Here is a 26,510-nt window from a genome sequence, read left to right on the forward strand (position 1 = left end):
ATTCAATATCTCATACCTAGTATTATAAGTAGTTGGGCTACCTGTGTTGGTTTAGTGAGAGAAGATTCAAAATGGCGGCTGCTTTGACTTCGCGATTTTACCGTTTTTTTTCCATAAATTCTTTACCAATTAGAGCAATTTCTACAAGTAAAGCCCATTTTACGGGCGGAAAGATTCTTTCTTTCGATGATGAACGCGTTAGAGCGATACTTAAGAGGCTAACAGGCTGTGAAGTGGAAAAAGTTCTGTCAAGGCGTCCACAAGATGTTTCTGTACCCACTTATAAAATTATGACAAACGAAGAATTATTAGAGGTAAAATTAGATGAATGGATTTGTCTTCAAAATGTTTGCTTAATGTTTTTAAAATGCAATTTACCCCTTGCAAGTCAGACCTTATAAGCTTTAAATATACCACTTCACTGTTTAATGCACTTCACTGCTGTAGTGCACGTGGTTTAAGTTAATGTCAACTTACAATTTTTCAAAAAAATCAGGATTTTTCTAGAAAAGTTAATGGTTTATTGCATTTTGAGTCCTCCTCCTCCCTTCGAGTACACAAGAGGGAAGAATGCATTATACTGGCTCCATTACATTGTTTGTAATAATATGTGCTGTAATCAGGGACTGCCGAGGGGGAGGGGCTTTAACCTCCCCTACTGTTTTCGTTTTGTATACGAGTCTCTTACATTTTCCAATCATCTACCCCCACTTATGTACATGTAACCAACTTGTGTGTGCATGTACTGTCTTTATACATGTACAGTATTATCATTTGTCCTATATTTAGCATCTTGTACATGCTATGATACATTAATTGGGTTCACTTATTATTATAAATGATTAAAATCTCAATAATAGTGATGATGATGATGATGATTGGCAATTGTGCTTCTCATAACACTTCTCTCATGTTCTGCAAAAACTCAAAAATTGACATTATATTTTTGACAAGATGGCAAAGAGTTCTGGTGGAACATTTCGTGTACACTCTTGATCATACACACACATACATACATGTACAAGGCTTAAGATAATGACCGATCAGTCCCTGGTCATGGTCACCGGCCAAATTAGTTTTAGCTTAGTCATACCTCATTTCTGGCTCAACGTTACTGGTCAAAATGACCAGCAAGGCAAAGATTTGACCAGACAAGCCCCAGTTATTGGCGGACATTGTCTGATGACTCTGGCCAGTATTTTAGGCCGTGATGGATGTATAAAGTAAAATATGGTTTTAAAGCGAAAAGATTTAAAATTTGTTTAGATTCTATTGTTTGAATGCTCAATCGTGATTGAAGAATTTGTACGCACGTACATATGGGAATTTTTTTGCGTGACCTTGGATGGTATAGTCGAACTGTTAATGACTGTAGGTTTACCAAAACCATAAGCATTTCATACTGTATCTATTCCTTCAGATATTCAAAAGCTACAATAACTTGATTCCAATTTTCTTTTCATTTGTGCCAGGCGGAGAAAGAAACCAAAGCCAGGGCTGAAGAATTACTGGATATGCCACCAGTGATGGAAGAAAGACAGGAGATAGATGAGGTTATCGATATTGATGAACGGCTTTCTGGCTATGACACTGCAAATTATGTCTTTACCGATATCAGTACCAGTGTGGATGATAGGGTAAGGAAGCACACTGGAACTATTATTATTATTTATTTAAAAAAGCAAATTATATGAAAGCAAGAGAGCATAGATAAGAGAGGGAAACTTGTTGTGGCGCACACCATGTAAATTCCCGGTTGGGTTATTATTAGTAACCGGATGCAGTTTAAATTTTGCCTTACCCTATACTCCTGTGCGTCAACTAGCACGTGTGTGTGCTCTTTCCATTCATTGTTTTGATCTCATTTTTAGTCGCTTTAATGATCAAAACAACAGATGGAAGTAGCCAGCCCTAGGTGACGCACAGCCCAACCAGGAATTTACTTGCCGCACGCAACAATAAGAAGTTTGCCTCTCTTATCTATGCCCTCTCAATGAAGGGTATTACTATTATTCGCCAAGCCTGAGATATGATTTTAATCTTTGAGTGTCCTACCAATGGTGTTATTTTCACATGTCAAGATATCATGTAATATCTTCACATGTCATATATCACTTTTTAGTGATGGAGAAAAAAAGATACAACTGTATTTCATAGATGATCCATTATATATTACATGTAATTATAAATTAGTGTGATGGTTCCGTGTCTAAAAACCTCCTTGACTTAAATGACAGTTATACATGTAGAATAAATGAACTCAGACCCCACACACTTTCTGGGCTATGTTTGGTATCTTAGTGGTTTGGAAAATTTTTATAACTTACATAATATTTTGAACAATAATTATAGACTCGTAGAATAGTTGTTAGAGAACCAAGTGGGCGATTAAGAGCGGCAACATGGGCAGAAAGGGATGCATCAAACTTTATCTATTTTCCTAAAGAGGGTCGTAAATGGGAGACCCCTGAGATGCTGACAGAATCAGGAATTCAGGTACTGTCAATAATTTACATTCTCACGCGAGGCTTAAATATACATGTATTTTGTACAATTCATGTTTGACATGAATTGTACATGATGAAGATGATGATGGTAATAATGATGATGATGATAATATTCGTGCTGATGATTGTGATAGTGGTGTTGATGATGGTGGTGATAGTGATGATGATGGATGATGATGGAAAGTTTGAGAATGATGACAGTGATGGTGGTTAAGATGATGATGATATTAGATGATTACGATAATGATGATGTTGGTGGTGATAAAAATGATAGTGATGATGGAATTTGGTGGTGGCATTAATGATGATGATGGATGATGATGATAGTGATGATGATCAATGATGATGATGATGATGATATTGGATGATTATGAGTATAATAATGGTGATGTTAGTGGTGATAGTAATGATAGTGATGATGGACTTTGGTGGCAGCATTGATGTTGAGGAAGATGGTAGTGATGGCAAGTGAAGATGATATCAGTAATTGTTAATTATACTGATTTTTATTGATCAGGTTCCACTATCACAAAACAGACATGAAGATATTCTGGATTTGGTCTGTGTACAATTTGAACCAGACACTGCAGATTATATAAGAGTGAGTAAATCATTAATGAAAGTACACTTCCACAAAATTTACATCGTACATTAACCTCCCTCTCTTCCTCTCCTGGCTTCCCCTCCCCAAAAACACATGCACCATTCCACTAGCTAGGACGACCACTATTTTATCAAGCTTTACAGCACTTCTCAATACCACGTGTGAAATCGTACAATTTGCCATCATGATGAAGTAGGTTTTGGTGGACGTCAATCAATGCATTTCCATGACATTCCATAGGCACATATGCTTAGAAAATGTTTAGAAAACACTTTGATTCAAGGTGCCACCAAAAAACTATTTTGACGCGGGAAAAAATTTCACGATTTTGTGCTCGTAATACCCTGCGAACAGATTAATCTCCTCTTAACTCCTCTACGGGCGAGAGAAGAGGAGGTAAAAGAAGACTCTGTTGGCAGGGTACACTGACGCTTGTAATTGAGAAGCGCTGTAAATGTTTTAAGGAAATTCCAAAATTAAGTTGGACTGATTTATTAGATTAATTAATGAGAGAGTGAGTGAGTGACTGAGTGAGTGAGTAATCCTCATATTCATAAACTCTTCATTTTATAAACATCAATATAATGAAGGAATTGGGTCAACATATCATTCCTTCGTTCACTCATATTTTGACTTTTCTTTATCTTATCCCAAGGTTCATGACACAATTTATGATAACATCAATAAGGAAAATAAGTTTGAGCTTCTATGGTCAACTCGGCACTTTGGTGGTCTTGTATATTATCTCATGAAACACACAAATCTGGGCAATTTGTTGGATTACTTTACAGAAAATGAATAGTAAGTTCTAAATCTAGACCTTCATCATGCAGCAGCCATGTCAGTTTGAACTACCCTGTATAGATTTTTGCCCAGCTAACCTTGCATTCAAGCACTTCAGGATGAGCCTGTTCAAGCAGGCAGGCAGGCAGGCAGGCAGAAACTAGGGCATTAATTATCGTGTTGGGGGGGGGGGGGGCATTAATTATCGTGTTGGGGGGGGGGGGGGGGGGGAGGAAGGGAATGGCTTTGGCTGTTGTATCACAGCATGACTCAAATCTACAATTAGATTGGAATTTAGAAGTTGATTTTAAAATAAGGAGGTTTCTTAAGACCAGAGAGCCCAATGAACACCTATGAAAGCACAGGAGAGAAGCAACAACTATACTCACATATAATACCAAGCCTGTAAATCAAACTAAGGTTGCTTTAATGACAGGCGAGCACCCTCACCATTATGCCACCCTTGATTCTCCCAAGTTCATAAAAGGCTCCTAAAATTAACTTAAAGTATATGAAAAATGTGAAGTACTTGTGATACCATTTGTTGTTGTTTTTAGCTTTGATGAGGCTGTAGATCTTATCAACTTTCACCATCTGGTATATCCTGATCATGTGACTGCGACGCAAGCAAAGTCTTCCAAATTGAGTGGAATTCAAATGTTAAGGGTAAGAGACATGTTACTTCGTACACAGTGGGCTTGTATGATTGTACAAAATCAAAACCCCAAGATCAGGTTTTGTTTCATTCTTCTGTCCACCCACCATCCATCTATCCATCTATCCATCGATCAATCCATCCATCTATCCATGCATGCATCCATCCATCCATCCATCCATCCATCCATCCATCCATCCATCCATCCATCCATCCACCCACCCACCCACCCACCCATCCATCCATCCATCCATTCATCCATCCATCCGTCCGTCCGTCCATCCATCCATCCATCTATCCCTCCATTTACCCATCCACCCATTCTCCATCTTCCCATACATCTATTCTTCCATTATTTTATTTCTTATTCATGTATTAATCTTTCCTTGTCCAGTATAACAAGTTGAACTTGTTCAATAACAGGGGCGGATCCAGGATTTTGTTCAGGGAGGGGTGCTGCACACAGTTAACCCAGGGAGGGGTGCAACCCTTAGAATCAAAAGGAATCAAAAGGAAAAACAGTATTGGTTAATTTTGAAGTAGGGGCACAAAGTTGAACCAGGAAGGGGTGCGCACCCCCTGCAACCCTCCCCTGGATCCACCCCTGCAATAAGAATCTCACACTAAATGTATTACATTAGTTTTATTGAATACTTTAATATCCCATTCTTATTGTCTATCCTTTTTGTTTCATTGTGGCTATTGCAGGCTTACTTGAAAAGAGAAGGCCCTCTCTCTTCTTTACAGACTGTAGAAGAGCAATTTTTCAAGGACAATAATAGCTCAAAATCTGGCCTTTCATCATAATAATGATCCTGAAGGCTAGTCAAAGCTTTATGAACATCCATCAAGATATGGTAGAGCCATTTCAAAGTTTGGCAGTAAAAAGCAAGACCAAGCTCAGGTAACTCAGGTTTAGTCCACAGGAAGCCCATTTCAGGTAAAAGTGATGGACTATTTCTACACAGGAAACAATCCTTGAAATATAGGGGAATTGAGATAAAACACTATAGAGAGGTCAAAGGTAAAATAGTCATAATGCACTCATCTATCACCTTTGAGGTCTTTTCTTGAACTGTGCATCACATTTTAGTAGAGTTTGTTTGTTCTCCATCTTGATTCAAGGGCTTTTTCTCTGGTTTCTCGGGTTTTTCTCCCTTCAATAATTTTTGAAATGTTAATGAAATTTAAAAAGAGTTTTAAAAAATTGGAAAAAACAGAACTAAACAAAGGATCTTCTACATCCTTTGTTACAGAATTGTTGTTTTATTTATTAGGGAATGAGACAATGCCTCTCACAGATTACAAGCAGTCCCTGTCATTAGTGTGTTTTCAGAGTCGTAACCACCGGTATGAAAACCAAACCACTCATTTTCCATCAAAACCAGGAGAAATGGATTCTGAAAGTGGTTTTCAGCTTTCTTTAAAACTAGACGGCCACGTAAACGAGAGAGTATAGCAATTATCTTGGGGTTGTGTTTGTTGGAGATTTCATTCAAAACATTGTATGTAAAATCAATTCGTTCATGGGGAAGACAGACTTTGAGGTGCGAAACTCAAAAGTAAAATTAATATTTACATTGTACACTCCGGTTGACATCACCTTCGTAGATTTTACAAATCTTAAAGTTCCTAGTGTTTAAATGGTGGCTATGGCCCTGATTTGCTTTTGGTAACTTAGCCAATTGAGGATTAGCAGTTACCCTTATATCTTTGGGGGGGGGGGGGGAGAGAGCGATGGACAGAAAGAAAAGAAAGTATAAAATATTTTTTTCTTTCGTTCTTTTTTTTCCCCCACCACCTACTTTCCATTGATTGGCTACTTTTTTCACTCTACATTTTGATTGGTTAATTTTTATACTTCCCATGCCCCTTCTTTCTTCTGATTGGCTACAATTTTACCTATACACGCATATACATTGTGATTGGTTAATTTTTATACTTCCCAAACCCCTCCTTTCTCCTGATTGGCTACAGTTCGCCCTCTACATTGTGATTGGTTAATTTTATAAGAGAATGCATACCATATATCCGTGAAAAAGTAAAAGAACAAAATTGTGCAAAGTTTTGTATTTGTGCGGTTTACTGAACTTACTAATTTATGCATATTTATGCAATCCCTTACAAAGGTTTTCACAGATATAATATGGTATGCACACTAGAGTGTGTACTTTTTTCTATGTTAGTTTGTAGTAATAGTAAGTAGATGGTCCACCGGTACAAAAGTCCCCAATTGAGCTGCATTGTTGTCCATAAAAACGATCCCAGCACTGCCCAGTCTTGTTCAACATGTTGGCTTGGTGTTCCTTTATACCCCAGCACACACCTATTATAAACGAGCCAAACATTTTGTTAGCTGGTACATGGGTACACTTGCCCGTCTGGGGTCTCGGGTTGGATTCCTGGACTTAGCACCACATGTTGGTTAAGAACCAAGGATGGTGTAGCGGTAGTGCACTTGCCTCTCTCCCATTGTGCCCTCAGGTTGGATTCCTGGAATGAGCAACGCATGCGAGTAGAGTTTGTTAGGTCTCTCCCTTAATTCAACAACAAGCTAATTCCAGTTCGATCTATGACTTATTCGGACCCTGACTAGAATCTAGATCGGCCCAGTATACAGAGGTTATTTCAGGGTTCAATCTGTGAGTTAGTCGTGCCCTGACTTAGATCAGCCCAGAGGTTGTTTCAGGGTTCGATCTGTGAGTTATACGTGCCCTGACTTAGATCAATCCAGAGGTTGTCTCAGGGTTCAATCTGTGAGTTAGCCGTGTCCTGACTTAGATCAGTCCAGAGGTTGTTTCAGGGTTCAATCTGTGCGTGGTGCCCTGACTTAGATCGACCCAGAGGCCACAAAACAAAACTCCCAAAAAATTATTTAAGATTAAATTACATTTAGTATGTATGGTCTATACTATCTACCATACCGAAGTTATGAATCGCAAAAGTTTCATATCCATGGCCGGAAGCCCTCTCCGCACATCTGCAAAGCAGGCTGGGAAGATACTGGTTCCATCGCAGCCAATCGATGAGCGTGCCGTTAAATGCCTTGTTTTCCATGTCTCGTTCATTCAGTAGCTCTATTCCCAGCGGTTGGTCAGATACAAATAATTGGTTTGCGTAGCATCCAAGGGCTTGGTATTTCTTTGAACATGAGAGAGCTGGAAAGAGAGGGGAAAAAAATTTTTTTCGCTCGATCGTCTTTCCGGATTTAAATAGGAATCAATCGTTGTGCTCTCGCGGATCCAGAGTTGGTAAAAGGGGTGACTAGTTACTTTCCTTTTACTCAATCTTCTAAGTGTATTGCTAGTACTTGAATAAGCCTGAAGCGAGATGACGTTTTACTCCCGACTCTATACCATAATAGTTTTTAAAATTCTTTCATATTAAAATTTTTGATTCCTTAGAGAATACAGGAACAATAGTCATAATTAAAGAACAAAAGCAATGTGAAAAGGATTATGGTCTAGAGACGGGGGTAAAACGTCATCTCCCTTCAGGCTTATTCCTGGCTAAGAAAACCTTTATAATGGTCCACCCTCCCCCCCCCCCCCCCCCCCTCCCCCTTTCTAAAATTCCTGGGAACGACTGCAGAAACTAACCTCCGCACGTGTCGATGCATTGCGATTGCAATTCAAACCGGTTGTCGTTACTTCCCATCGGACAGCCACCCCAGGTGAACCGTTTGCATTTGCCGGTGTCAGGCTGGTAATACCATCTTGGTATCATCGCCCTGCAAAAGCCTGTCTCAGGGGGGAGCAGACATATATCTTCTGTCGAAACAAATAAAAGCTGATCAAGCACTGGACTCATGTGGGGGTGAAGGTGGGGCTCGACCCTTGCTACATAAGCCTGACTTGGGGGAGAGGGGGGGGGGGGGGGAGGGGGGGGAAGGGGGACATATATATTCTGTCCAAACCATAAACGTTGATGTTGGTCGAGCACTGAACTCCTTTGGGGGTGAAAGTGAAGCTAGACCCTTATGAGGGGTCAATGTCACTATTAATCTTATATTATCTCTATTGGCGGTTTTCAACCATTCCCAATAGGATTAAAAGACAAAGACATGGCAGCCTTGCTAGTAAACATGCACAAAAGAACCTAATAAAGAAGTCTTTTGTTAAAGTCCATTAGATGACGTAACGTGAAAACGAAGTATTACTCATCCTTAATTAGTATTTCTCAAAATATGATATTCAAAGTGAAACCCTTAATAATATTTTGATTGTACATTTTTGTTATTGACTGAGAACTGATAAGACTGTCGATATAAAGACTTACATACGCTATACGCACGCACTAACACTGAAATGGCTTCCAGTAGCTTTCGTACGATTGTGCTTAAATAATAGCTTATCTATAATCATTATTTCTTAAAATATAATTTTCAAAGTGAAATCCAAGTTGTTATCTGAATTAAACTAGTTTCTTCCCTTCACAGTTAATTTTCTTTAAGGCTAAAAATTAAAGATAATATGAATTTTAAAACTGGTTTCCATGTTTGCTAGTCTCGTTTTTGCGATAGAACAATTCGTCGCAAAAACATTTTTAACGAATAAAACTCGGAAAACACCAGGAAAAAACTTACTAATAGAAACATTTTCAAGCAATTAAAAGTAACAAAAAAGGCAAGATAACGCCATAAGAAAACTAGAGTTTAATAATAGTAACGAGTTTTGCTTCGATGAACTCTTGACCAATATCCAGCCATTTTGAATCTGTTCAAAATCGTTCTTACATGAAACAAAAACAGTCATTCCCAAAAAAATATTTCAATAATATTTCTCAAAAAAATAGTTCATTAATATTTCTCAAACTACAATAAAAAATGTGCTGCTAAAAATACGATAGGGAATTGCTTACCTGAATTAGCCATCTTGTTTACCAAGAAGTTCAAGATAAATACGATTATGAATAGCAGATTTCGTCTGCTCGACATAGTTGAACATCGATTTTGTCTCTTTATAATACGTATGTCCTAGATATCCCTTAGTTCTTTCAAAATAGAGTTAAAAATACGCGAGAAAAGAAAAGAAATCGAGAAAGATCTTGTGCTAAAACAAAATAATAAAATTCAAATTCAAAAGAGTTTAACGTCGCTAGATTTCCGTCGATATTTTTTAACAAGGAAATTTTATTTTTAGGCAATAAATCATTTCTATACGTACCTAAGAAACCGGTAATTTTTTACTACGAATTGTTAATTGATCGCCCGCTGATTGGCTATTTTTTTATGATCGATAAGAGGACAGACCAATAAGCTGACGTCAACGAGCGCGCACGCTCTTTCCGTTGTTGTTGTTGTTGCTGTTGTTGTTGTTTTTTTCCTTTTTTTTCTTTTTTTTTTTTTTTCTTTTTTTATCACTAAAAACGTCGAAACAATAATGCATGTTAGTGATATATTTAACGGAAAAAAACAATCGAGGTCGCTTTTCTATCATTCAGTGGTCTGTACTCTTATCGAACATGAAAACTCTCTGCGCTTGTGGTTCCACTTGAGTTCGAAAAGAGCACAGGCCATAGAAAATGGACCTCGATTTGCTAAATCGCCTTGGGGGGTTGGAGAATTTAGGAGGAAGAGGTAAAAAACAAAAATGAGAGTAGCAACCACTGGTATTCATGAAAAAGATAAAGCCTTTTGGGGCTTTAATCTTAATCTTTATGATATCTATGTAGCATCAAAATCCTCCCCAGGTCCCGAAGAAACGACTTTAATTAGCTAGATATAAAGTTTAATGACTGTCTTAAAGTCATTAGTTTTAAATAATTAGCAGTCATGATTTGTCAAGCGGTAAATGCATGTCTGACCACTTATATCGTATTCTTATGTGTGGGTTCCCTGTGCTAACCAAAGAGAAAAATAATGTGATACAGCGGTTCAATAATTTAAAATTCCTGGAGTATTATTTCTGTAGCGAAAGTAAAGATTTTGGACATGCGAAAAAAACATGTAGAAGTAAAGAGAGTACCTTATATATTCTTCAGATATTTTTGATGACGATGAGGGATCGGATTTAAATGGGAAAAAAATAAAATTAAAAAATAGATAAAAATATACTGATCTGGATACAATAAGATTGGAACTTCTTTCCACTTACAGATATTCTATAAATAGCTCCATAAAACTATGCAGTGTCACAAAAAGTTGAGGCGTCGTATGGACTTCAGAAGTTCCTTTAAAATAACTATTTAAGCTTTTTAGACGAGCATGTTTTTGCTTTAATAAAATAAGGAAAATTCCACTGAAACGGTAAAAGATTATTTTCAAAATTACTATGAGTACGGAAGCGTTATGAAAATCGAAAAGGGAAAAATCATTGATTCGTGGAAAATGTATTTAGAGGTCGCTAGCTTTTACGTATGCAGCACGCATACCATGAATTCAAGTGGGCTTTAAAAATAAGTAGTTTTAGCTCTCTTCTTTAAATCCATGATGGACTTTATACAATAGTTTAGTTCGAAAAATCTACTTTAGAAAGTTCACTTTTAGTTTAGGATAGATTTGAAAGCTTTTCCCGATCAAAAGGTTGAGGAACTTGTTGTTGACTGAAGACAAAAACAACGAAGCGTATCAAAATTTAAATGGCAAAGTATTCTATACACGTTATTTTGGTCTTCGCTTTTCTTGGAGTCATCAACTCTGGGGTTATAGACAAGATGAATGGAAAGAATTTCCAAGGTAGGTACGATGGATTTTTTTCATAAATTAGCATTAAAAAGGCGATCAAAAGTTTTCGAAAAGCTGACAAGTTTTGGTCTTTGATGACGTTGAGCAAACAAAGAACAGCTTCAATATTTAAAAATTAATTTAGTAATATGATAAGAATCGATAAGAAATTTAATTCTTGTAATCAAAAAAATGGTTTTTATCTGTATTTTTTAACTGCAATCCTAATGAAAATAGTTTAAAGCTTTTCTTCTTTATCAAAAATGGAGTCTGTAAGGCTTCGTGTGTGATATTACACGATGTTGCATGTTGTTCCCCTCCCCCCCCCCCCCCCCTCCCCACATCTCCAAAAAATACTGTAAATTGAATCTAAAAAGAAGCGTACTCTTAGCAATTCTTTAAATTATATTCTAAACTTTTAAAAGAAGTGATTATTATCATTATATAGGAGCTAGTTTTAAGGTTGTTTTCCCTTCGGCCTTAACTTTGGTTGAAGTAAAAAGTCGGTGAACCAGAACATTTATGTGCGAGCACGTACTTTAACTCATACAAAATATTAGCGATTTTTTGAATTCTTACCTTAATTCAACAAGTTTTGAAACAGTTTAGTCTACTTAAACTTAAATAAAGTTCTTCTAAAAGCAAATCTGACACATAAATATGTTTTTATAATATTTTTGATCACTAATTAATAATAGTCTTTTATCCCAGCTAATAGTATTTTAATATACTGTAATAAATCATGCAGTTAAAACCTGCGAAGATCAGTCATGTATATCGAATCTTGTATATATTTTTTATAAATTTGTTTTAAATTAATCCAAAAATCACGTGACCAGTAAAAAAAGTATTGGTTTAGTATTGATTTTCTGAAGCCTCTTCACTGGTTCTGATTACTAACGTTTTCTTTTTTAGGCTCCGAAAAAGCTGTATAATAAACAGCACACACTTTGTATTTCGTATCAAGTTTTTTAAACCAGTTTAGAGATAAGTTTTTTTAATATTAATATTAAAAACTAGTTTACGAAAGCAAATCGCTCAGTAAAAATCCATTATTCGTTGCAACAAAATTTTGAAAAAATAGAGATCATAACTTTTTTTTTATTCTGCCTATATCAGTTTTGGTTTGTTTCGTGTTAGGATATTTTTATTTTGTAATTAAATGTTATGAGTCGGTATTGCGTGATTGTTATAGTATGCATCGCTGGTCAATTCGATTCATTACAGGATCTAATCATAACCGCGCCTCTTCTTCTTTTAGATTCATTCAAGAAAAACGATGAAGCGAGTGTGGAGGAAAAAGCTGGTAAGGAGAATGATCACTCATGAAGTTGAATTTAAAAAAATATCGAAAACGAAAGAAAAGCTTCAACTTTTTCTTGCTTTCTAGGATTATTTGAAGGGGATATTGTTATGGACGATAACATGAAGCGCGCATTGATTGGTGGAAAGATTTCGTCACGTGATGCTATAATAAATCCGGTTTACCGCTGGCCCAACGCGAAAGTTTATTATACATTTCATTCAAGCATTAGTAAGTATGCCTTACTTGTTTATAATTTAATGATGGATAATTTATAACTGTCGTTGGAAAGAAGAAAAAAGGGAAGCAATGGAGAAAAGCAGGCAAGCAGGCAAGCAGGCAAGCAGGCAAGCAGGCAAGCAGGCAAGCAGGCAAGCAGGCAAGCAGGCAAGCAGGCAAGCAGGCAAGCAAGCAAGAAAGCAAGCAAACAAGCAAACAAACAAGCAAGAATAGAGGGAAGGAAGGAAAGAACGGAAGGAAGGGGGAAAGAAAGAAAGAAAGGAGATGAAAAGACTGCAAGGTCAATGATTGGCTGCAGTTTTAACTAGCATTGCATTATTAGTGGTTAACGTTGTTAAAGTGTTCCCAGTTTCTGTTGAGTTTTAGTCCATACTGAATACTTCAATGAACTTTAATTTTAGCAAGGGGTTTCTTTTCGCAACTTTTCAGGTCTTTATGCAATGTATCAGATCTTCTTGGCTATGAAGCACATCGAAAGTCAAACTTGTGTGAGATTTGAACATTACTCCGAACAGCCATATACAAATTATGTAGTCTTCTTCAAGGGAAAAGGGTAAGTCATGCTACCCCATCCATCCATCCATCCATCCATCCATCCATCCATCCATCCATCCGTCCGTCCGTCCGTCCGTCCGTCCGTCCGTCCGTCCGTCCGTCCGTCCGTCCGTCCGTCCGTCCGTCCGTCCATCCATCCATCCGTCTATCCATCCATCCATCCATCCGCATTTGCGAACTGCGCGCGCTGCTTCAATTTTATTTCAAAATCTGTTCTGCTTCGACGAATGCCTGCTAATTTTCTCAACTCAGTTCATAAAATGTGTATAAAATTTATATATTTATGCATTTATATTTATTATTATTTATATTAACATTTTCAAATTAAAGTTTACTATGAAAAAGTTGTATTGAAAATTCTCTCAATATTTTCTAAAAACGTTTAGTGGATTTTTTTGGCGAAAAAATGTATAAAAAGTAACTTGCTTGGTGAAGCCACGTTGCTTTGAATGTTAAACGACGTTGAAGCAATCAACAAGAAGCTTAGAAGAAGAAGCTTCTATCCATCCATAGCTTCACATTGAAACGGTTTATTTTGTGATCAAAAATGAAAGCATATCTTGAAAGTGTCATTATTGTAGAACACTCAACCTCGTAAAATGAAATTACAGCATTACAGAGCATTATTTTATTTAGATTATAAATAAGTGTTCGTGGTTGTTGTTTATATTTATATCTATTATTTTAAATACTTCAACCAGAAATATCAAACTCGTACCCAGTCGTCACGCTTTTTTAATGCGCGCGATGGCTTTTGGATCCTTCCCATCAACCACAGCGTGAGATCAATAAGACAAGAAAAGCGACTGGGTACGATTCTGCAGAACTATGACTTTAATGTTTGACAAGTTTTCAACCCAAGTGGTCATCGGGGCCGCACGGCTACAGAAATGCTGTCGAAAGATTGACAAATATAATAGTCAAACTTAGGGTTGGAAATAGCATTTCAAATATTACATATAATATTTAATTAATCCCATGCTTATCTTACCAGGTGTTATTCCAGAATTGGACGTAACCCAATAGGACGTTCTCAGAGAATATCTATCGGAAGAGGTTGTACAGGCGTAGGTACAATAGTCCACGAGATCATGCATTCTCTTGGATTTTTCCACGAGCAGTCTAGACAAGACAGGGATAAATTTATTAAGATTATTTGGAGTAACATTATGAAAGGTAAGTTATAACATTAATAATTGATGGGTTGCAAGCATTCCAAAGAGAGTTAAAAGACGAATTAAGCATGCCGGCCACTGTGGTGCCGTTAGCAATGGATGATAAATTGTGTTAAATGGCACACCAACGTTCCCCGAGAGACCGCGATGACGTATTCAAAGAATACCATGCAAACTCTTTCTTTGTTTATTGACATGTTGTTGTCGTTGTTTCCTGATCTTCTTATCTTGCTATAGTCATTCAAATGGTTAGACCTTCGCCGTGACTCGAGTGACCACGTAAAATGGCGGTTCCGGCTCACTTACACGTATCCGGATATTTTTGATACCGCATACTTGAATGCGCGTTTCACGAAAACGCTCATGGTTTTCGTATCGTTTCCGGATAGGGTGAGCGTTTTCGGTGTCTTCGTGTAAATGGAAGGCCTAAACGCATAAAAAAGTATGCGGTTTCGAAAATATCCGGATACGTGTAAACGGGGCCTAAATAAATAAATGAAGACGATTAAATTTACGTACTATATCGCATAAACAACAGTGGCGCAGCTCAACTGGGTCGAACTAAAAGTATGTAAAGGCGCCTTTGGCAGCCACTATACAGTCCATGTATGACCCCGGAGCACAGCTAGTGTCGGTTTGAGAGAATAAACCATTTCCCAATTAGTCAAATACCGCTGTGTACTTTGATTTCTTGCAGACTCGTTTACTTAGGGAAAGCCTTATTTCAGTCTCAGAATATTTACAAATACCAACTATACCAACTGTAAAGTAAAGAATGCATATGGAAGCTCATAAATACGAACATATTGAAATTCCATAAACCTTCAAGGAAACACCTGAATATTTTATACAAGCAAATAAATCTGTTATCGAGTAATACACCGGTATTAACCCGGTATCTGAGAGTCATACCTTAAAACCACCAACCCTTCTCTTCTAGATCATAGCCAAAACTTCCGCAAGTACTCCAGACTTCTTGGTACAAATCTTAGCAAGCCTTACGATTACTTGAGCGTTATGCATTACTCAAAGTACGCGTTCAGTAGAAATCGCAAACCAACCATAATTCCCAGGAAGAAAAATGCAGTCATTGGCCAACGATTTGGACTGAGCTATTATGATGCCTATCAGATTAACAAGCTCTACAATTGTCACCGTAAGAATGATTTTTGTTTTTATTTAATAACCTATAATTTAAGGCGTCGGATATTGAGAAAAAACCCAATAGAAATATATATTCAGCTTGATGTTTTACAAATCAACAGTCAACAAACAAACAAACAATAATAAAGAGACCATCTCCTTTATGAGGCTCTGAAACAGCCAGTCAACAAACAATCAAAGTCAGGGCACGGCTAACTCACAGATCGAACCCTAAACAACCTCTGGGCTGATCTAATTCAGTGCAAGGCTAACTCACAGATCAAACCCTGAAACAACCTCTGGGCTGATCTAAATCAGGGTATGGCTAACTCACAAATCGAACCCTGAAACAACAACCTCTTGGTTGATCGAAGTCAGGGCATAGCTAACTCACAGATCAAACCCTGAAACATTCTCTGGGCTGATCGAGGTCAGGGCAAGGCTAACTCACAGATTGAACACTAAAACAACCTCTGGGCTGATCTAAGTCAGGGCACGGCTAACCCACAGATTGAACCCTGAATCAACCTCTGGGCTGATCTAAGTCAGGGCACCGCTAGAACTCACAGATTGAACCCTGAAACAACCTCTGGGCTGATATAAGTCAGGGCACGGCTAACTCACAGATTGAACCCTGAATCAACCCTCTGGGCTGATCTAAGTCAGGGCATGGCTAACCCACAGATTGAACCCTGAATCAACCTCTGGGCTGATCTGTCAGGGCATGGCTAACCCACAGATTGAACCCTGAAACAACCTCTGCCCGGGCTGGTCAAATTTGAACCTTGGTAACTAATGCTTGACAAGTAAATGTTTCACTAGTGATGAACATAAAAGCCTTTTTTCACCCGCATAAATTTATTTCCAAGCACTTGAATGCGAGGCCACGCGAAGTGTAATCTGTTGTTCGAACTAATATGGCTACCGTGCAAAAAAAAAAAAAAAAAGCTTTTAAAAAAATCAATGTTCATCAAGCTTTAGAACGTTTCTTTTCTGTTTCAGCACTTTGTATTGACAAGATACATCCATTTTTCTGTGAATACTACAAAAATAAAGGATATTGTCACTATACACACCTCGGTAGAGATGTGGATTCACTTTGCAGAAGGACCTGTACCCACTGTGGTGAGTATAGACCCATTTCATTGATCTCCTAGAGGAATAGTTCTGGGGGACAAGGAGGACAAAAAGAAGGCCGTCTTTTTTTTATGCAAAAATTACATTGTTTAAATTTTTAAATTTTTTTAATTATTGCTTGATTTTACAGGAAGTCATTTCCTGTTTCGGGCAGAATTAAAAAAAAAATTTTTTTTATTGTTTTTGTTATTGTAAAAAACAAATTGACATCAGATTTTTATGTGTCTGTCGTCTTATTTACAATAAATTTCGCCATCACATTGTCAAAGTAGTATGCGGATCCACACTACTTTGACAATTTCCTGTCTCGTGCGGAATGTTCATCAGCTGAATCACAGGTTTTCAATAGGATTCTTTCTGGCTGACAGCACATGGTGGTCAGTGTTTGACCACCATTTGGAGCAGATAATAAGATTTGAAGACTTTTATCAGCTGAGTGAAACCCAGCAAAATGGCGAGCAAATTACCACGAAAACAAAATGAGATTAACCAATCAAATACTTTGTTGTTGATAATGAAATTTTTTCCCCCAATTTCCAGGACACTACAGTCACTCCTACAAGTAGTCATGTCACCCAACGGGAATATTTGATTTCTGGTATTTGGAGCTAGAAAATTCTATAAATTCTTTTTTCCACTGTATTTGTTTTAATTTCACTACCGTTCATCATTATTTATCGTCTATTTATAGAAGGGGGTTTAGGGGAGGATACGGATGACATGCGTTTTAGACAACTGGAGAGGATTAACTATAGACCCCTTGTATTGATTGACTAGAGGAATTGTTAGGGGGAGTAAAACAATATAGTGTGTGCGATTATGGGACTCAAAATCTCTTGAGATATGCATGAATAACAAAGGAATGGCAGCCATCTTGGTTGATCTAACAAGAAAAGCTAATGAGGAACGCTTTGTTATCGTCAACCAAGATGGCGACAATGACGTAACATGCACCTGCTCTATACAGTGTGTGCCAACCATGTGACTCAAAATCCCTTGAGATATGCATGAATAACAATGAAACAGCCGCCATCTTGGTTGATCTAACAAGAGAAGCTAATGATGAATGCTTTGTTATCGTCAACCAAGATGGCGACAATGACGTAACATGCACCTGTTCTATACAGTGTGTGCCAACAAATTGGTTTCCATCGGCGAGGATCGTCTGGGTTGTATGATCACTGAAGAGCTGAGATGTAATACTGGAAAATGTGTCTTTTAAAGGAAGATAGTGATAGTGTTAGGTGAAGTAATTTCTGTGTTCCAGACTCTAGTGGCCCTGATAATTCGATCCAGAGTAATACGATCGAGGCCAATCAGTCCTCACCAACGACATAAGGTCCTGAGGGGGGCCCAGTAAATTCGGATAATACGTACCATATACCATTCCTGGTGGTAGTTGCTAGGTATTTTCTGGATGTGGTACAACTAAGACGTCGTCGATTAGCGCTTGATTTATGACGCCTTTTCTAAGTAATTAACTGGATTATGCGGCGTTGAAGCCACGACGAAAAAGAATTTTGTGGAGGACAAAAAGATTAAAAGTATATCATAAATAAATATATTTAATACTTTAATATCTTAATACTTTAATGCTTTAATACTATAATACTTTAATACGAAGCAAAACGAACGGTGAGGTGTTAAAAATAGGTCTCTATCATTGCAAGCTCACCGTTCGTCTCGTTTCGATGCAAAGGCACGACTACCTCTCAAGATGGCGCAGGGAACTGTGAAGGGGACTATTAAGACCAAAATGTTTCTAAACAATGTTGTTAAAAAATACATGTTTCAATTCTTTGATTGTCTCTCTTTCTTTCTTTCTTTCTTTCTCTCTTTCTTTCTTTCTTTCTATCTATCTATCTTTCTTTCTTTCTTTCTTTCTTTCTTTCTCTCTTTCTTTCTTTCTTTCTTTCTTTCTCTCTTTCTCTCTTTCTCTCTTTCTTTTTTCTCTTTGTTCTTTCTTTCTTTCTTTCTTTCTTTCTTTCTTTCTTTCTTTCTTTCTTTCTTTCTTTCTTTCTTTCTTTCTTTCCTTCTTTCTTTCTTTCTGTTAGTCCAATCTAAGGTCATAAGGTTATAAGGTTCTTTCTTTCTTTCTCTTGTCACATCAGGCATTTTCATTACAAATGAATAGTTTAGGAATTGAGTTACCAATAAAGATTACTCAACTACCATCACGTTCACATCTTTACGATTTGACTTATTCGAATCATTAATCATGTTAATTTAAGGTGTCTCTAACCCACTCAAAGTTGCCATGGAAACTTTATCTTACACTCCATTAAAGGATAAGCCTACTTTCACGTCTGTACTCTCCGGGTATTACATTTTGTACAAAGAAGATTAAAAAGGCCTCTGATATGAAATTCGAGCAGTGTAAGAGCCAATTTTGGAAGTCAGAATAAAATCTTTTTACAACTTTAAATCAATTATATCAAAATAGATCACGATGTCACGATTCCTTTACAAGAAGATTACGGTTCACAAACTCGAGTTTCAATGACACTGAAGTTGTTGCATAAAAAGTTGTTATGCAATATACCTCTTTACTTGAGCGTAATGTTTTACCATTTCAGACCACGTGTCATTACCTAGAGTATCATTTCTTTGTTTAATGGTTGCACATGAGAAGACTCATGAATAATGATACAACTCAAAGAAAGAATCTTATCCTCGAGAGAATGACACATGATTTGAAATGGGAGAACATCACTCGCTTGGAAGCCTCATTTTTACTAGCCATGCTTTTTCGCGATCTTCTATTCTTGTTTTAGTAACTTATTCTTATATCTGCCCTCAAAGAAATCCTAATTTGCACCCAGAATTTTGTATAGCGAATGCAGACGTCTATTTTTCAAAGTACTTGAGTAGAAATTTAACGAAAAATTTACAGACAGATGCTTCAAGATGTCTTTGATAGTGAAGCATGTGAATTAAACATGTCTATCGGTCTTAATGTTTGAAGCTATCAATTTTCATACAATATGAGGGTGGGATAGAGGTAGTGCGGTTTTCTCTCACCTCTGGGCTCTCGGGTTTGATACCTTGACTCGACAGCACATGTTAGTAGACTTAGGTCTCTCATTTCATTAGAAATGTTTTCTCCAGTTTATCTGGTTTTCGTTTCGCTGAATTTCAATTTCATTTGTGAATTGGCCTGTGCCCTAATGTTGATCAGCCCAGAAATTATTTAAGGTTATCGTTTAAATATTTTTATTTGAAGTTTTCAGTACAAAAAAAATTCATCGAAGATTTTATTTAACTTCAAAACAGATTGGGTTCACTTTAAGTTTGACTTGAGAAAACCTGCTATATTGATGATAATATATGATAAATCTATCTTCAATATAATTGATCTCGTTTCCATGAATTTAATGCGTCATGATTCATTGCTACCGCCTGCCACGGTCTTTGAATTTAGCTTAAAGTTATTCCCATGACTGTTCAATCCACATGTACTATTTCTTCATTATCAGCATGTTAAAAAAGCACCGGTAGCAATGTAAAAAATAAAGATATCATTTCCACGAACGGAAGTTTTCTTAATTTTTCGACATTTATAAAAATTTATATGAAATATCAAAATTCATAAACAGCTGTTTTAGCATTTTCTGAATCCACAAGTCATTATCTGAAAGACTATTTCTTTCTTATCTGTGTTTTTTGGGAAGAAATTTGAACAATCTAACAGATAAAAATATATCGAATAATCTAATTTAAAATTTTGGCAAAAAGGTTCCAAATTATACGATGTAACCAAAAATTATTTTTATCTTTATTTTTTATTTTCTTTATGTTTTAAGATTTTGTTATTAGTGATTATGAATGATGCAGCTCAAAACGAAAGAACATAACCATTATTCTCGCTCAAAAGTATCAAAAGCATTAGAACATAAACCCGACAACTACTTTGTTTTAATGATTCTAATGGATTAATTTCGTTAAGAAACACTCAATGAGATTGCTCAATTAGTTCTCACCAAAAAACCTACTTTGCTACCAAGAAACAGACCCAAAATCCTCCAAAATGTTTTTCATTTTTAATTATTGTAAGTACTTGACGATTTTCTGGAATACCGAATGGAGAAACGAGAGAAAAGCTTCCCAGAACACAAAAGTCACTCAGAAAGGACAAGAAAATGAGGGTATCCATAGTAATCAAGTTACACATGCTTTTCAAAAACAACAACATTTGCCTGGTAACTGATAATTAGAGGAATCAAAGATTAATTTGCCAAGTTAGTGATTTACGGTAATTACTATATAAAAGGAAGGGTTTCCTTTGATTTTGTTCACATATCGAATTCCTTGCCCGGAATAACACAAATTCCTACTTCAACAATGATTTTCCGGCAGGGACTTGTGATTTTTTTATTCGTTTCTGTTGTTTCGTCATTTAGCTGGCCTTGGGAAAGTGGTGAGTTAAACTTACTTAACTGTTATTAACTTTGTCAATCACAATTGCAAGATATAACCAATTTGCTAGACTTCTCTTTTACTTCCTCTCCTTCTTACCTTAAATTTCTTCTTTTTATTTATTTGTCTTGTTTTCTTCCTTTCTTTCTTGTATACACCTAATTCAAAAAACGTTGTCATCGCCAAAGGCGATAGGCGATAAGTCATTCCGACCTGGAAATGGTTTTGCTGAATAAGAAGAACTGACATCGAATCAGTCTCAGCACGAAAGTCCATACTCTTGACGAGAATAAGAATAAGAAACACAAGTCATTCCAGCTACACTTGGATCTTGGAATGAAATATATCCTATCGCTTTTCGCCTATCGCCTATTGCCTATTGGCTATTTCCTATTGCCTATCGCATATTTCCTATCGCCTTTAATGGCGATGACGACGTTATTTGAATTAGGTGTAAGCGTCGAAATGTCAAAAACGTAACCCTCTAATAAATTAGCAATAAGGAAAGCCCTTTTACTTTACTTTTTCATATTTTTTATTTCCTTGCTATTATTCATTTTAGCTTATTTTTTGTTTTTCCTTTTCGCGTTTTCTTAAAAAAATTATATATATATATATATATATATATTTCTTTATTTTCTCCTAGCTATAGTAACATGCCTACAAGTCTTCTTGAAAATTTACTTTTTTTACCATTGTATTCACGTATTCTTTCATTTCCAACAGCTGACACAAATGAAGATGGAACAATAGCAAAAAGAAGTAAGTAGGAAAAGTAGAGAAGGCCAAATTCCACAGCTTTTAAGACATAGAACTCCAACGATTTACTAGAGTACAATTTTTACACTGAGTAGAAATATCGAAAAGTTACGATCCAAGCCATGCAATATGTAAGAGTTAATTACCTCGAACGGAGGCAATAAGCCATATACATCCCGAGGGCCGCAGGCCCGAGGGATGTATAGGCTTAATGCCTCCGTTCGAGGTAATTAAGTATTTTATTTATCAATTGAGAAGGTTTTCTATCAAATGTTGCTCATTATAAATGCGAACGGTCTATATATAGTTATTAACCGGGTTAATAACTATATATTGACCTCGCATTTATAATGAGGGTTATAACAAAAATAAAGCCTTGTGAATAACAAAGATAACCGTGTCAATTGATAAACAAAAGATGGATAGACACTTTTATTTAAACTTAAATAAAAAGAACAATAGGGTAGTCCAGTCAGTGGCAGAATGTCTCTGATATCAAAAGGAGCTCTGTTAAACATATACACAATATACAATATAAAATAGAAACTAAAAGGAATTAGATATAATACTGTTAATCTGCAATATTTACAAATATTTGAAATATATAGTAAATATAATGAACCACGTTCGTTATCCTTAAAATCTTTACCAACTACATTTACCCGCCTCTTCTAGTTGCTGGCGCCATGGTTTAATCGTCGTCTAATAATATAAAAACCAAGAGTTTGATATAGTTTACAGTCGCAAGTGATAAACTTGTAGCCCTCTGTGCTCTAAATGAGGCAGGACCGCCATTTTAAGTGGTCATCCGAGCCAAAGCGAAGGTGAACCCATTAATTTTGCAGATCTTTTTCACGGTAAAAACAACATCCTCTATACTAAGATATCTCAAAACCCTCAGTGTTGGTCTTGTGTGGGCTGAACCTTTGATCTCCTACACCACAGGTTACCCAACTAACTGAACTTACCGGGTTGCTGTCTTAACTGTATTATCTTAACCTATATCTTGTAGGCGATGGTTCAGATTGTAAAAACCACATGGACTGTTTCAAGTGCGATGAAATAAAGCGCAAAGGACAATGTCAATCTTATATATCAGTCTGTGCGAAGACTTGTAATCCCAATTGTGGTAAGTAAACGAAAAGAAAGTGGTCGTAGTTTTAAAGCACATGCGCGAAGCGGTTATGTTTAAAGCGCATGTGCAAAATACGCGTAGAAATGGACACGAGTGAAAAACGTCTGCGCATGCTCTGAATCAGTATGCAAATTAGTCAAAACACCATGCCTGATAAATTGGACTTCACAAAATCCCAAAACTTAGTGTCCATGCTTGAAACGTAAGGCTAAATCTTTCTTATTGTGGTTGTTAATACAGTATCTTGGTCTGACAAAAGTATACTCTCGAACTTTTTGTATACTCACTCAAACTCTTCAAAATTCTTAGAAAACGTCTGAAGTGCACGCATGCGCAAATGCTTTTCTCTAGTGTCGTAGAAATGAAGGTTTAGAACATAAGAACAATTAACCTACCAAATAAGAATAATCTGTTAATGCAGTCGCTTTATCAAGTCCTTCGGAGTCCGCATTTACATATTCCTCTCTACTTTCGCCATCTGTAACTAGTATATTGTATTTTAGCATCGACGCCCTTCGCTGACGAGCCTCACAAGCCATGCGCAGATATCAAAGCCCAAGGCGACTGTATGAAACCAATGCCATATTCATCCGCTATATGGGCGACTGTCTGTGAGAAGACTTGCTGTGTTCGTAAGTACATAATGCCTTCAATTTATTCAAGGGCGGACCCAGCCAATATTTAGGGGGGGGGGGGGCTAATTGAGTTTAGGGAGGGCTAATTGAGTTTCTTCCGTCAACACAACAGAAAACAATAAAAAAGCATCTAATTCTTCAGTTTTGTTTTGTTTTGTTTTGTTTTGTTTTTTTCTCGTTGCCCCCCTGGATCCGCCCTTGTTATTTTATTATATTTTTTAAATTTATATTTATGTGTAATTTCCTACTTTGCTTTCATGGATTGTCCACCTATACGAGAAAAAATAGGAATTGAGGGTTTGAAAACATCGCCCACGAGAGTCAAATGACAAAGAGATGGCGACCATGTTGTTATTTGTTGATTATCACCAACATATGGCCAAAAAGAAGTAACGTGGAAACGACGCACTAAGAATATTATGATTATTCTAAATTATCTAGTTTAATAATCTAATTTGTTTGTTTCTAGCCTATAGTTCAAGTCTTGTCATAATATAAAGGACCGGTCCGTGTACCTTCCGGCCATTTGATTTTTAAAAATAAGAAAATTGAATTTCGTTCACCAATTTTTTTGATTTTGTTGTTTTGAGAGTAAGAAATTACCAAAAATAGCATTTTTTTTATTTTTGATAATAAGAAATTAGCTTTTTTTGATTGAAATCTAAAAACTGAAATCAATTTTCAATTTTCAAAAAAACAAAAATTGAATCGTACAAAATTTACTCTAACGGGGGAGGGGTAAGACAAGTCGTGACTCTGTCCCAGGACCTTATCTGACAATGCATAATGTGCATTCTGATTAAAAATGGCCGCACTGTTGTCAAACAGAGGTGTCATTCGTATGTTTTACTATTTGGCATTAATCTTGGAAAGTTTTTCGTGGATTTTAAACACAGCTGGAACCGAAATAGTTGGCACAATGTAATTCAACGCTGGAACCTGAATATTCTGCCAAACGTTATAATCGTCTCGATGGTTCGGTGAAAGGAAAGGCTTGGTTTTTAACAGATTTTTGTATTATATGTCATTGGCCGGCGAGATACAGCATTGGAGATGCTTCAAGCAAGAATCAAAGCATTTTTTAAAGAGTATAATCGTTGGATTTGGCTTTTTTTTGTGTGGGTTTATTTGGAGTATTAGCCAATTTTCAAATCACATAGTACATCAACATTATAATACCCTTAGCCATGAAGCAGAATTTCGTTTTCATGAATCCCTTTGAGTCTTGGTAGATTGATTAGGATGTACTGCATAAAGTTGTAGTACTACTGTAGTAAATGCTAATGAATTTTTTTAAGCATTTTGATATATACCTGTTGCGTTCTTGCCTTGTAAGCTTATATTTCCACACAGTTAATCCAAAATTATTAGCAATAAAAAGGAAATTGTTGTTGTTATAATTTGTCTTGTCTTGTCTTGCGTAAGCTTACTCCAAATAAACCCACACAAAAAAAAGCCAAATCCAACGATTATACTCTTTAAAAAATGCTTTGATTCTTGCTTGAAGCATCTCCAATGCTGCATCTCGCCGGCCAATGACATATAATACAAAAATCTGTTAAAAACCAAGCCTTTCCTTTCACCGAACCATCGAGACGATTATAACGTTTGGCAGAATATTCAGGTTCCAGCGTTGAATTACATTGTGCCAACTATTTCGGTTCCAGCTGTGTTTAAAATCCACGAAAAACTTTCCAAGATTAATGCCAAATAGTAAAACATACGAATGACACCTCTGTTTGACAACAGTGCGGCCATTTTTAATCAGAATGCACATTATGCATTGTCAGATAAGGTCCTGGGACAGAGTCACGACTTGTCTTACCCCTCCCCCGTTAGAGTAAATTTTGTACGATTCAATTTTTGTTTTTTTGAAAATTGAAAATTGATTTCAGTTTTTAGATTTCAATCAAAAAAAGCTAATTTCTTATTATCAAAAATAAAAAAAATGCTATTTTTGGTAATTTCTTACTCTCAAAACAATAAAATCAAAAAAATTGGTGAACGAAATTCAATTTTCTTATTTTTAAAAATCAAATGGCCGGAAGGTACACGGACCAAGGACCAATTACTGATCCTTGAGGAACGCCTTCCATTTTGATAAAGTATGTAAAATTATTTCATTGGCACCAAATATTTGATATTTTTTCTATCTACAGTGGACAAGCCACCTCAATGGAGTGAATGGTCTGAGTGGGGACCTTGCTCCAAGTCCTGTGATCATGGATTCAAAACCAGGACTCGTGAATGTAAAGGCGAAGGATTTGGCCAAACCTGTGAAGGAGCTCCCTTTGAATCAGACAAGTGTAACGTTGGTGTTCCTTGTAAAGGTAACTCGAATAATTTCCAGGAAAAATTAAAAAAACAAAAAACAATTAACTTTGGAATGTTTTCCCACTTAAATACTTTTGGGAAAAAGTTTCTTTGCTTGAGCTGTTAATGTGTTTTTTCCAAGTACTACCAGTAACCTATATATAGAAACGATACAAGGGGAATGACACTTGGTCTGAAAGGAAGATATTACAACCGCTAGACTAGTGGAAATCCGAAAACCATAAGCTATAAAACAGTACTTAAGTAACCTCGATGTATCTTCGCCTGCATTGGGAGAAAAGAAAGCAATGATACTAAAGGTTGCTACCAGGTGGTCTGAAATTGAAAAAATATGAAATGCACCCAAATTCAAAATAAACGATTTTTAAATCCAAAATGAGTAGTAGATAATAAATGTGATTCCTTCGTCACATATATAAGAATTAATATTTTATAATCGATAAATTGGATTAAGTTTTGTGATAT

The 26,510-nt window shown here is 36.5% G+C and overlaps 3 protein-coding genes across 4 annotated transcripts in view; 2 read left to right on the forward strand and 1 right to left on the reverse strand.

The window, feature by feature from the left end:
• The first annotated feature begins 65 nt into the window (after nt 1-65).
• LOC116293539 (small ribosomal subunit protein mS22) lies at nt 66-6,083 on the forward strand. Its single transcript, XM_031700982.2, has 7 exons — nt 66-314; nt 1,473-1,637; nt 2,353-2,496; nt 3,025-3,108; nt 3,767-3,912; nt 4,452-4,560; nt 5,258-6,083. The coding sequence occupies exons 1-7, from the start codon at nt 72-74 to the stop codon at nt 5,354-5,356; spliced, it is 990 nt and encodes a 329-aa protein (XP_031556842.2). The 5' UTR covers nt 66-71; the 3' UTR covers nt 5,357-6,083.
• Nucleotides 5,178-9,640, reverse strand: LOC116293542 (uncharacterized). The gene is made up of 4 exons (XM_089030105.1): nt 9,410-9,640; nt 8,149-8,319; nt 7,474-7,707; nt 5,178-6,875 (listed from the first exon to the last, which is right to left on the reverse strand). The coding sequence occupies exons 1-4, from the start codon at nt 9,483-9,485 to the stop codon at nt 6,727-6,729; spliced, it is 630 nt and encodes a 209-aa protein (XP_088886231.1). The 5' UTR covers nt 9,486-9,640; the 3' UTR covers nt 5,178-6,726.
• Nucleotides 9,641-10,895: 1,255 nt separating this feature from the next.
• LOC116303955 (SCO-spondin) overlaps nt 10,896-26,510 on the forward strand; it is a 39,533-nt gene continuing 23,918 nt past the window's right edge. The window contains exons 1-11 of one of the 2 annotated variants that reach the window (XM_089030098.1): nt 10,896-11,225; nt 12,475-12,519; nt 12,604-12,747; nt 13,186-13,309; nt 14,306-14,487; nt 15,427-15,642; nt 16,632-16,754; nt 21,909-21,944; nt 22,954-23,070; nt 23,580-23,708; nt 25,871-26,041. In XM_089030098.1, the coding sequence (XP_088886224.1) occupies nt 11,129-11,225; nt 12,475-12,519; nt 12,604-12,747; nt 13,186-13,309; nt 14,306-14,487; nt 15,427-15,642; nt 16,632-16,754; nt 21,909-21,944; nt 22,954-23,070; nt 23,580-23,708; nt 25,871-26,041 (1,384 nt within the window). In that variant the 5' untranslated portion in view covers nt 10,896-11,128. Of the gene's footprint in view, nt 11,226-12,474; nt 12,520-12,603; nt 12,748-13,185; nt 13,310-14,305; nt 14,488-15,426; nt 15,643-16,631; nt 16,755-20,587; nt 21,184-21,908; nt 21,945-22,953; nt 23,071-23,579; nt 23,709-25,870; nt 26,042-26,510 lie in introns of those variants that run through there. The other variant, XM_089030099.1, reaches the window with a different exon arrangement.

The sequence above is a fragment of the Actinia tenebrosa genome, unplaced genomic scaffold (assembly GCF_029948245.1).
Source record: "Actinia tenebrosa isolate PJP-AT-01 unplaced genomic scaffold, QUT_ActTen_1.0 PGA_scaffold14__42_contigs__length_11649687, whole genome shotgun sequence".
NCBI lineage: Eukaryota > Metazoa > Cnidaria > Anthozoa > Actiniaria > Actiniidae > Actinia > Actinia tenebrosa.